General features: G+C 41.7%; 1 protein-coding gene across 2 annotated transcripts in view; it reads left to right on the top strand.

Annotated features, from left to right (window-relative positions):
- Window positions 1–12664, top strand: part of LOC5516522 (DNA replication ATP-dependent helicase/nuclease DNA2) — a 28340-nt gene that overhangs the window by 13066 nt on the left and 2610 nt on the right. Inside the window, exons 20-21 of one of the 2 annotated variants that reach the window (XR_004297200.2) lie at window positions 375–1203; window positions 1696–1906. Coding sequence is in view for 1 of the 2 variants with exons in the window: in XM_048726638.1 (XP_048582595.1) it covers window positions 375–591 (217 nt within the window). In the remaining variant the exon portion in view is untranslated. Of the gene's footprint in view, window positions 1–374; window positions 1204–1695; window positions 1907–12664 lie in introns of those variants that run through there. The other variant, XM_048726638.1, reaches the window with a different exon arrangement.

Raw genomic sequence — 12664 nt, 5'->3', positions numbered from 1 at the left:
AGGACGAAATGTATTGGTAACTTGTCGTGCAAAAACAAATAATTGCAAGTCGCACGGCAATGTTGACGTGAAGGTTTTAAAGAGATTGCATTCTTTTAAAGAGAGTGCATTCTTTTTTTCCTGCGACTTTGAGAAGATAAAAAAAAATGCAAAGGAGATGTCACATGTAAAACAAACCGGCGCACCACTATTTTAGACAAGTTGCAATAGAGAAAGCATACGCGTGACAGATCCTTTTATTGTGTAAGTTGGCTTGCCACTGTCCTGAAGTATTTTCAGTCGATTTAGAAAGTTTTGTACTATCTCTTCGAATTGCTGTGGAATGTCGTCCATGGTTGTTTCACTATAAAGATGATGATGTATGGTTTCTTTAGACAACTGGTTAATTCAAGCACTGGATCCCTGTTACCCCGTGGTGTTTCTGAACACGGACAAAGTACCCGCGTTAGAAACACATTCCGGGAGCCTGGTGTCTAATGAGCGAGAAGCCATTCTTGTGCAGCAACTGACATGCGCACTGAGACGCGGTGGAGTAGAGCCTGGGTCGATTGGGATCATTTCTCCTTACAGACATCAACTGAAGCTCATCAGGTCAGCAATGATGATCATGGAATACTATTAATAGCGGAGCCAGCGCGGCCGTAGGAGCGGAGCTCCATAGGTATAGAAATATAGTATAGCTATGCGACTTAGTTTTTGTGGTCATCGCGCGGGTACCCTGTGGTGTCACTCGCCAGTCGGCCGCGCGACTCCCAGGCCCCACTCGGCCACGGAAAAAGTTATCAGATAAGATATATATATATATATCAGACAGAGGAGAAAACTGCTTTTGAGAGATGAAGAGAAGAAAAAGTGACTGTGTATGAATATTCTAAGACGTCCTGATTGTCAAAGGAATATTTTGGAGAAAAAACTTCCATTATGCTCCGACGAAATGCAAGCACGGAGGAAGGAAAAATGTTTTTGTCGGGTATGCAGAAACCATAGTGTCTGTTTTTGTTTGCATAAAATTTGGTGGTTGAAAAAGGATAAAGGCAGCTATAGTAGTTCTACTTATATCGTTATATCACAAGATGAAAGGGCTGTGAGAGTCGGTGTCTGTTTTAAGCTAGAAAATTATTCACTTGTTGTGTCAACGAGATTTCAATCGACAACAACACAAGCGAACACAACCACAAGCGACAAAGGTTTAACACTGCGAAGGTGAGTTTCGGACGACGATTTTATATTGAGAGTATGACAGTTATTGAGCTTTTTTGTTGTCGTCATGCTTTGAGAATGCGTTATCATAAACATAACACCTCCTTTTGACATTTTTCGTTCTATATAATATCTAAGCTTTTTCTTGATGGTTGTGAGATTTCATAAATCTAACCAATAATCGTCCTACATTTGTCATACTGCTGAAGAAGACCGTTCTTGTCTTATATTATCTTATATCCTGTGCTCTTAGTTCCTACGAAGAGACAGCAACCTTTTCAACTTACAAAAGAATTTTTCCTTACCGAGGATAAAAAACCCAAAATGCAAAACCTATTGTCTATTTGTATTGTTATTTTTTGTCTGCATCTTGCATCTCATGTGTTCATTTTTTATTTAAGTAGCTGTGGAAATTAGTAAGATTATAAATGGCTTGTTGAAAAGATTGTTTTGAAAGAAATAATAAATAATTGTTTTCACTCTTTCATCAACCAGGAACTACCTGAGGGCCAAGATGAATGCTAAAAACGACCGGAAGTCATAATAATTGAAAACCATGTCTTGAAGATAACAATAGGGAGTTCTTATTAACTAGTCATTTGGTACCCCCATGGTCCCATGAAAGGGTGGGGGATTAGACTTTAATCTTAAAGAACTGTAATAAAAGCCAGTTTCTAATTCAAGAATAAAAAAACAGTCAATACCAGCCCGGGACCATAACTGTAGGTAGTATACTCACATCAGTCTATGTGTAATAACAGTCAATGTTACTGCATGTTAATTTTTGTCTGTTTGTTGTAGTTTCTACTGCTGTCGTTTTCCTGTTTGTAGTTCGTTATTAGTTTACCTAAATGTAGTAGTGATGACATACTTGTATAGTTTAATTATTCTCCTTTGTAATTCCGTAAACCCCTACTATGATTGAGTTATTATTGTATTTTATGATATTAATATAGATATATTAGGGATGGCCATATGTTAGAAAACTGTAATTCGGTTAATATGTTACCCTCGGTATATTAAGATTATTGTATTGTATTGTATTGTATTGTATTGTATTGTATTGTATTGTATTGTATTGTATTGTATTGTATTGTATTGTATTGTATTGTATTGTATTGTATTGTATAAGGGAGGGGGCTCAAATGACTAGGGCATTACTATGTGATTCAGCAGTACACTGTAGTAAGACGTTTATTGTGTCTAAGATACTCTAAGGTGCTACCATACAATCGTAGTCCGATCGCTCTAGGAGGCCGCCATCTTACTTTGCCCCCAGTCCCCCTAGTCCCTCTGCTACTACAGGTAGCCCAATACTACATCTCCCCTTTTAACAGTAACCTAACATACAAACGTGTACTTATGGTCTACTTCTAAATTGACCTATACAAGTAAATATTCTAACATTGTTCTAACGGTAACTAACAGCAGTCATTGTCAGTCAATATTCTTCAATGTATCTGCAAGGTCTGCGGCGCACTCTCTCTGATCGCCTCAGGGTTGGCTGCTCTGGCGTAGGACACGGCTGTGGTACTCGATTCCCATCTCCTTTGTCGGAGACTGATGGTTGTTGTACCGGGAGAGGGCTTGACTGGCTTTGTATTGCTTCCGGAGTCGTGTATCTCTCGGGGAGTATAGGGGCCCTGTACTGTGTAGCAGCGTATGTTGGCTGAGGGCTTCCTAAGGCTTTTCTTACCTGTCGACGGTTACGTATCCGCAATCCCTTTGGTGTTTGTATTACAACCGATCGTGGGGTTTCGTGTGGCCTGATTATTGTCCCCTCCGTTTTTAGGTCTGGTATCCATACTCGATCACCTTCTGCTAACTCCTCCCCCTCTGCAACACTGTGTCTGCGGTCATAGTCTTCCCGCATTTGTCTTCTGTACTCTTTTTCTCTCTTTCTCACTACATCATTGTCTGGGAGTTGAGGTTTCAACTCGTCAGGGTGGCACGGTACTCTCCTTTTTAGTTTGCGACCCATACTTAGCTGTGAGGGAAAATATCCGTTGTGAAGCGGTGTGTTTCTGTAGCTTAGAAGAGCGAGGTACTCGTCATCACACTTCTTCAGAAAGTTCTTTATTGTCTTGACAGCTCGTTCCGATTCGCCATTTGACTGGGCGTACCGAGGTGATGAAGTTATGTGATCGAATCCCCATGTTGCCGCAAACTTGTTGAACTCTGCAGAAGCGAACTGTGGTCCGTTGTCGGTAACTAAGATATCTGGGATTCCATGTCGACTAAAGGCATTCTTCATCTTGTTTACTGTATCACAGGCTGTTACATTCTTGCTCACCAAGTATATTTCGATATCGCGCGAATAGTAGTCGATTATGTGCAGGTAGTGTCGGCCTTCATGTTGGAAGAAGTCTGCTCCGAGTTTGGACCACGGTCGCTCTGGGAAATCTGTTCCCTTCATCGGTTCTATACGTTCCTTCCGATATTTTTCGCAGGTGGCACAATTGCGAACCATCTCTTCAATTTGTTTGGAGATTCCGGGCCACCAAACGGACGATGCTGCATTGTCCCGTGTCTTGGATATGCCTTGGTGACCATCATGTAGGTACCGTAAGATATCTGGCCTGAGACTCGACGGATATACAAGTCTTCGTCCCCTCATCAATAGGCCTTCGTGGGTGGATAAGCTTCCTCTTTCACTCCAGTATTTCTTCACGGGCCCATAGAGCTTCTGTTTGGTTTCTGGCCACCCATTCTGTACGTAATGCATCACGACTTTCAATGCGTCGTCTCTCTTCAGCTCTGACCGTATTTCCTCTAGTCTCTTGTCGGATGCTGGTAGGTGTAGCAGTATGGTATTCACATAACAGTCTGCTTCAGCGTACAGGTGGTCAGACTGGCACGACGTCTCAGACCTCTTTTCGTTTAGTGGGCACCTAGATAGTGCATCTGCGGTATAAAGTTCCTTGCCTGGAACGTGCCGAGTATCAAAATCCGAATGGAGGCGTGGGTTCGGATCCCACTTCTGACACCATGTAGTAAGGCGTTTATTGTGTCTAAGATACTCTAAGGTGCTACCATACAATCGTAGTCCGATCGCTCTAGGAGGCCTCCATCTTACTTCGCCCCCAGTCCCCCTAGTCCCTCTGCTACTACAGGTAGCCCAATACTACATACACACTCAATATTTCTTTCTAGAACAAGATACTTATATTATATAAAACTAAAAACTTGTGCTTTTAAAATAATAAATCTGTAAAGAAAACATTTTTCTATCAACCTAAATATTATATGAAAGGTGAAATTTTAGGAAAGTACTGATACATATATATTATCACATTATTATTGTTATATTTTCTTATCAAACATATTTAGTCATAATTTCTTCCTTTTTCTTCTCCCTGTTGACTATTTTTATGCAACTGATGTTGTGGTGTTCGGCAAGGAACAAAGCAAAAAGAAACAGACTCGTGGTCTTCCACATTTAATACAAGATGGCGGATCTCTGACATGTGTTCTACCATGGTGCATTGCGCACCTTAACAATCCATAATGCAATGCGGCGGACACTACATCCCCCCCTTACTTAGCATTAAAGTCCATACTAGGAGCTAAATAACTATAACAGCTATAGTAGGGGTCCTACGCATGTATGTAAAACTGAAAAGAAAAATAAAACTAACAAAACTTATTGTAGCACATAATCCTTAAAACGAACAGGTTGTTGCCTAGTGCGCGCAGGTCGCTGATTGGCTAGAGAACCAGGAGACGCTGGCATTTCAGCTGTACAATCAAGTGTGGACTGGTTCTGGGTTTCAGGTGCGGTTTGGTGTTCCTGCGCGATTTCAGGTGGAGTAGGCAGCATGTCTGCGGCGACTGCTTCCTGTGGTTTGATGAACTTCTTCATTTGTGCTACATTCCTCATCTTCCTATTTCCATCAGAATCCTCCAGTACAACTGCATTACCTGTCTTCTGCAAAACCTTGTAAGCTTCAGGCTCAAAAACTGGAGAGAGTTTGTTCTCGCGGCGAGTCTGTCGCAGCAGTACTTCATCGCCTTCATCAATTCCACTTGGCTCAGCATGTCTTCTAGCATCAGCATACTCTTTCTGTCTGAGTTTTGATAGAGCGTCTCTGTCCCTAAGTTTGTGTTGCCACTCTGACTCTGTCGCTCTATCCTTCGGAATCTTTACACTAGGTAGCTTGTCTCGGAGCTGCCTTCCCATTAGGAGTTCGGCTGGCGAGCATCCAGTTGCGGCATGGTTTGTTGTGCGATACTGAAAAAGGAAATCATCAAGCGCTTTCTTCCAATCATTTCCTTGCAAGTTTGCTATCCGAATCACTTTAAGAATTGTTCTGTTACATCGTTCCACTTCGCCGTTGCTCTGTGGCCAATATGGAATTCCTTTCTTATGTTCTATGCCTAAGAACTCTAAGAAATTCTCAAATTCTTTCGAGGCAAAGGGCGGTCCGTTGTTGCTGCGAACCGTGTATGGTATGCCATGTGTCCTGAATATTCCCTCCAATGCCGTGATGACGTGTGGCGCATCGGTTTTCTTAAGGAGTACTACCTCTGGCCATCTGGAGTAGTTATCCACAACTACCAGCAAGTGGTTTCCTCCAGGTATCTCAGTCAAATCTGTGGCGAGGTCCTCCCATGGTTCTTCAGGTAGTTCTGTTGATCGAACAGGTTCCGGTTTGCCACGTGGTCCAACTAGCTGGCAGGGGTAGCAGGCCTTGATGAACTGTTCAGCCTGTGCATCCATCTGCGGCCACCATAGTTTGCTTCGCAGGCGGGATTTTGTGCGCACCATTCCTTGGTGTCCCTCATGAGCTAAAATAATTGCTTGCTTCCATGGGGATTCTGGTAGCACAATTCGGTTTCCACGCATCACTAATTGTCCGGCAATCCACAACTCCTTTGACACTGCTTTGTACAAGGTACCTGTGAGGCGGGTGAAGTCTCCACTTCTAATTGCTTCGCGTACCAGAATAAGGGTTGGGTCCTTCTCTGAAACAACCTCTACATGCTTTGGGGTCATGGCGACAGGTACTGCGGCCTTTGCAGTGCTAAACACATACTCGCTGGTTGCTTTAGAATCAGCTGTCTGTACTGGACCAACTGGTAAACGACTCAGGGCGTCGGCTGAATTTTCCTTTCCGGAAATGTGCCTGACCACATAGCTGAATTGCTGAAGGTACAACAGCCAGCGTTCAATCCTAGCAGACGGGGGTTTAGACTTTGGACCTAGGACTGAAATTAAGGGTTTGTGATCAGTTAGTATTTCAAAATGGGTTCCATAAAGGAACATGTGAAATTTCTCACAGGCCCATTTGACAGCAAGGGCCTCTCGCTCGAACTGTGAGTAGCGCTGTTCAACCTTACTAAGCTTACGACTTGCGTAGTACACTGGTCGAAATTGACCATCACCAGGTTGTCTTTGCTCTAGTATGGCCCCCAGGCCAACTGGTGAGGCGTCAGTGATAATCCTGGTCTGGGCTCCCTGTGTAAAATAAGACATGACTGGTGCACATGTTAGCAAGTGCTTAATTTGTGCAAATGATTCTGCCTCTTTGGCACCCCATTTCCATTTAGCATTTTTACTGGTAAGATCCCACAGGGGAGCAGAAATGGTTGCAAACTGTGGAATGAATTTGGCACAAAATTGAGCAGAACCAAGGAAACTTCTCACCTCTGATTGGTTGGTTGGTGCAGGTGCCTCGACAATTGCTTCGACTCTTTTGTCAGATAACTTAAGACCATCTGCAGAAATGGTGTCTCCCATGAAATCCATACTCGAGGCTCCTACCACACATTTCTCATAGTTGAGGGTGAGCCCGCTGTCTTGCAGCTTTTGGACAGCTCTTACCAGGTTCTCGTCATGCTCCTTTTGGTTCCTACCCACTATAAGAATGTCGTCATGCATGTTGAAGGCTCCAGGGCAGTCTTTCAAAACTTGCCATATCAGGTTCTGGAACTTCTCGGTAGCCATGTTCACACCGAAGAGCAATCGACAGTAGCGATATAAACCTGTTGGCGCTGCGAAAGTAGTTATGTCTCGGGACTCTGGGGATAACTCGATTTGATGGAAAGCCATGTTTAAATCCAATTTGGTGAAAATCTTTGCATCTGAGATTTCTTGTAGGGTTTCTTGCATAGTAGGTACTGGGTGTCTTTCTCTTAAGATAGCCTGATTGGCCTGGCGCATGTCCAAACAAATGCGAACATCTCCATTTGGCTTTTCGACTGCCACAAGGGGATTGATCCAACTTGTAGGACTGTTTACCTTTTCCACCACACCAAGCTTCTCAAGTTCCTCTAACTTGTCAGCGACCTTCTGCCTGCGACTAAAAGGAATCCTACGCAATGGTTGTGCTACTGGCTTAATATTCTGATCAATATGTAACTTGAGTTTAAAACCTTTAAGCTTGCCCAAACCATGAAAAACATTAGGAAATTTGGCCTTAAGCGCTGCTTTGCTGTTTAACTGAGTATTTATAGCTGAGAAATCTGAGCTACAACTATTAACCTGAACTCCTACTTTGAGTATGCCTAGAGCTTCGGATAATTCACGACCTAACAAAGTTGACGCTTTTCCAGAGACAATGAAAAACTTTGCGCGCTTATCCACATTTGTTTCTGGTACATGCACATTAAGCATACAACTTCCCTTAAGATTTAAAGCATCACTAGACGAATATGCAAAAATTTGCTTGCTACTTGGCTTCAAAACAATGTCTCCTTTTGATAAGTCATTGAATGTCCTTTCTGACATAAGGTTACAGCTTGCACCCGAATCAATGATGACATTCTGTATAACACCTCCAATAGATATCTCCATAGTACCAGGCGGTGACTCTGTGTGCGTGCAGAATACATTAAAAACATCTTCTTCCTCTTCGCTATCAGTTTCTTGAACATCAACAGCTTCCACTTGTCTTACATGAGATGGCTTCCTGCCCTTTGATTTTGGTCCACTTGCAGACTTTGCTTTTCCAGATGTCTGCTTTGATTTGCAGCAGACCTTGAAATGTCCAATTTTCCCACATTTTTCACATTGGTGATTTTTGCTACATCTGCAGTCAGCAGCTTTATGACCCTGCTTATTGCAACGATGACATCTGCCATCAAACTTGGGACCAGCACTGTCAGGCTTCTGTTGTACTCTCAATTGGTTAACACCACCTTGATCTGGCACAAGAACTAGTGCTTCTTTGTCATGGTACGTGTTGACAATTTCCAGGAGTTTGCTGAGAGTCAGACCTTCCTCACGAAAGAGTTTTGCTTTGAGGGGTTTATCCAATATGAAGGTCAAAATTCTATCTCGAATTTGACTGTCCTTTTGGTCGTTGTACTCGCAGTGTTCGCAAAGGGTTTGCAGTCTAATTGCAAATTGATGAATCCTCTCACCGGGTTTTGGTACCGCTGTCAAGAAGGCTTGCCTGGCCATCGGTACGTTTTTCTTGAGTTTGAAGTGTTGAGTGAGGGAGTCCATGGCTGTTTTATAGTCCTCCCCCTGTTGTTCAGCCGTAAAAGCGTGAAAAATTTCTCGTATTCCAGCTCCTGCTAGGTGGAGAAGTATTGCTCGTTGTTGTTTCGAGTCTTTGATGCCAGATGCAGTGCAGTAGAGCTCAAATTCGGACTTCCAGATTGTCCATCTTTGTTCCAGCGTGGCTGGTTCGCCAATGCAGTCGAAGGCTTTTGGCGTTGGTAATCCTGATAAACAGACGGCCATACCGGCTTTTTTTTGACAGATTTAACTTCAGTATGTGTTTATCCAGTTGTTGATCCCATCCTCGTCGCCAGAATGTGGTGTTCGGCAAGGAACAAAGCAAAAAGAAACAGACTCGTGGTCTTCCACATTTAATACAAGATGGCGGATCTCTGACATGTGTTCTACCATGGTGCATTGCGCACCTTAACAATCCATAATGCAATGCGGCGGACACTACAGATGTGTTTGCTATTTACCTTCTACACCAAAAATAAATTAATGAACAGATTTGGTTTTAAATTTGAGATTTTAATTTAGCCCTTTCACTAATGTCTTCTTTTTAGGATTTCCTTTCCAAGTCAGTCTGTTTCCTATTGCATTTATTTTGGAATAGCATTATAATGGTATAATGCATTACTGTATGTATATTTTTTGATGGATTTTAATTCCCATGGGGATGGAAAATCACCACTTAATATGATAAATGAAAAGTTCAGTATTGCATCTGTGTCTAACACTATATGCTATCTTTGAAATGCTGTTACAGCCATGCCTTTTTCTTCAAAAGAGCAATGCTTGTCAGAATGTAGCTTTGATACAAATGGAACTTTTATGAGGGAAGGGTTTTTTTAGGGTAAGATACTTAAATTATATAACACTAGCAACAACCTTGTTCTTTTTCAAAACAAAACCAAGATAATGGGATAGGGTAATTTCAAGAAATCCTCAATCATATTATTTTCATTACTGTTATTTTTCTATCAAATTGAGTCAATTTCTTTTTTCCTCTCACTGTCGACTATTTTTTATGCAACAGATATTTTTTGCTGTTTCCTCTCTACCTCAGACATAGATCAATGAAAGGGTTTGGTTTGAAATTAGAAGTTTACTGTCAGTGATGTGTTAGATGTATTTTTTTAGGATTTGCTTCCAAAGTCAATCTGATTTTTCTCCATTGCATTCATTTTTGAGTAGGCCACCAACAACAAGGCCACTTTATGGTAAAGGGTGGTTCCACCAATATGTAATGAAAGCAGATATATTTGTGGATTTTAATTTGCAGACATATTTCTGAATAATCAGTCCAATGAAGGAGAGAATATTGTCACGTAATCTGTACATAAAAATTATGGTATGGCATCTAAACAGTCTAAATATATTATTTGGAATCTTTGGAATGCTGTTACATTATCCTGTGTTACATCCATGACATATTCTGCAAAATATTTATAATGGAGGGGACATAAGAATTTACCATTAGACTCTTGACAACTTTGACAGCCATATTCACACCAGGAATTGTATTTGTTTACTTTAATGTTCTGCGTGATTTGTATTATTGAATGAGGGCTGGATCCATTTGGTTTGGTCAATGATTAAACTTACGTTTTTTTTAATCTCAGTAAACATGAGGAGAGCAGGATTCTAGATCCCCCCAAAATACCTCGATCAGACAACACAAAAGGTGTTCCATGCTGGCTCCGCTTTTAGGCAGTGCCTAAATCTATATATTTATTATATGGCTACGATAGTATGCGCGCTGTGATTGGCTAATTTGTAGTCGTGACATTCCCGTATTGCCCTTCTCTGAGGGCATTACGGAATTCCGTATTGCCCTACGAATTTTTTTTTACAATCTTCTGTTTTTTGAAATTTTTTCCACCTTCAAACTGCAAAACGAGCGACAGCGAACATTCGAGTAGCGAATTCTAACACCCAGAAGAAACAGAAATGTAGAAATGTTTCCGTATTCGGAGCGGGGAATTGTTTTCAGCTTTTTTGTGTTGCTTTGTTCGGTTGCACGAATTTCGCTAAAACAAAATCGACCAAAAAACCAAAGCAACCAAAAAAAAAAAAAACAAGAAACAAAAAGGGCTTACAGTTGATGGGATGGGAGAGGATGAGCACTTTGAGTCGGAGTTTTATTATCCTGAAGAGATTGAAGAGGAAAATTTTGACACAAAGAAAAACAGTAAGATCACGAGCCGCCACCGATAGCCAAAAAATACAAAGCTTAAGTTATTTATATCGGATAAACAAACAAATGGATAAATAACAAGGGGTGTAAAGACCCAGAAAAGTCTCTTTAAGATAAGTACTACCTGTTATTTGTGAATGCAATATTTCCATCAAATTAATAAGCAGCACAAAGCGATTGGCCTTTTTATTTTACTTTAGAAGTTTGTTCTCTACTACCGTGGAGTTTTCGAACTAAACAGTGCATTCATGCCGTGAAGACTGACAACAGCTTTCTTTGTTATTGTTTGGATCAACTTCACCTATGATAAAAACTGTAGCTTCCAAAAGTCGTCCAATTAACTTACTTGTTGTTGAATCTTTTCACTCATTTACATTTTTTATTTAGCAGCGCGCGAGTGTTTCTTGTTTTCCCGCCTTTTCGAAATCGATCGATAAACTAATCGTTATTCGCGCTAAAGCGAAAGTTGATTTGTTTTCTTGTCATTTTTATTTTAAAAAGCCATATAATAAACAACTTACTAACCTCGACCGTTCGGTCATACCGTGAAATATTAAACTGAGGCTTTGGCGTATCGACCAAGGCTTTTCTCGCAAAGCCTCGGTCGATACGCCAAAGCCTCAGTTTGATATTTCCCGGCATGACCTCACTCTCGGTTAGTAAGTAGTTACTAATGACTTTCGTAATTTAGGGTAGAGCGGCATATCGCACTGGTTTCACACTGATCTTTTCTCTTTGTTTCACTGTAGTCTGAACAATTTGTTTCCTTTCATCTGTAAATAGGGTGATTTAGATCCACGACGCCGACAAGAGGACGCCCCGCGCACGCTTCTCTGCCGGCGTCGTGGGTCTAAATCACCCTAACATGGGGAAGTGGTGGGGGATGGGAGAGTAGGACGAGTGTTTAAAAGCCTACTAGGAGATAATCTGAGCTAAATCTTGTTTTAGAAGATTTTGGAATATGTTCTGAGTTTTGAGTTTGCGGTTGTTTTTAATGTCAGTCCTCTGGTAACTACTGTTGAAGCGGCACTCTCTCTGAAGATCTCCCTCAAAACTTAAGAGTTCACCCCCCAAACCTCTCTTAAGATATCACCCTCCAAACCTCTCTTAAGCGATCACCCTCCAAACCTCTCTAAGCGATCACCCTCCAAACCTCTCTTAAGCGATCACCCTCCAAACCTCTCTTAAGCGATCAACCTCCAAACCTCTCTTAAGCGGTCACTCTCCAAACCTTTCCTAAGAGTTCACCACCAAACCTCTCTTAAGCGGTCACCCTCCAAACCTCTCTAAAGAGTTCACCCTCCAAACCTCCCTTAAGCGGTCACCCTCCAAACCTCTCTTAAGATGTCACCCTCCAAACCTCTCTTAAGCGGTCACCCTCCAAACCTTTCCTAAGAGTTCACCACCAAACCTCTCTTAAGCGGTCACCCTCCAAACCTCTCTTAACCCATTGACTCCTGGCTTTTTTTTAGCTGAATTTACAAAAAAACAGACTGAAAACAGATACCTCCCCCCCTATTCTGAGTTTTATACAGCCCGTCAAAGTCAAACACAGCTGCACCTAGTCAGCGGTATCCAAGCTTTCCAACCGTGCTTTGCGGTCCCCACTTTTAAACCCTCGTCGTTGTGCTGAAGCCAGCACAAATTGATGGTTGCTTGTATTTTTCATCAAAAATACAGCTATGAGCATATTAGGAGAGTGTCTCAGGACATCATGAAGTCTTTTGGGGCATAATTGAGTGCTTTGCTTATGGATATTTGCAAGCAAAGGTGGATTCATGATGATTTTTTCTTGTTTAGCTTTGCCTGGATGAGAA

This window comes from Nematostella vectensis, chromosome 4 (assembly GCF_932526225.1).
Source record: "Nematostella vectensis chromosome 4, jaNemVect1.1, whole genome shotgun sequence".
In the NCBI taxonomy this organism is placed as follows: Eukaryota; Metazoa; Cnidaria; class Anthozoa; order Actiniaria; family Edwardsiidae; genus Nematostella; species Nematostella vectensis.
This window is presented reverse-complemented; position numbering and strand designations above follow the sequence as displayed.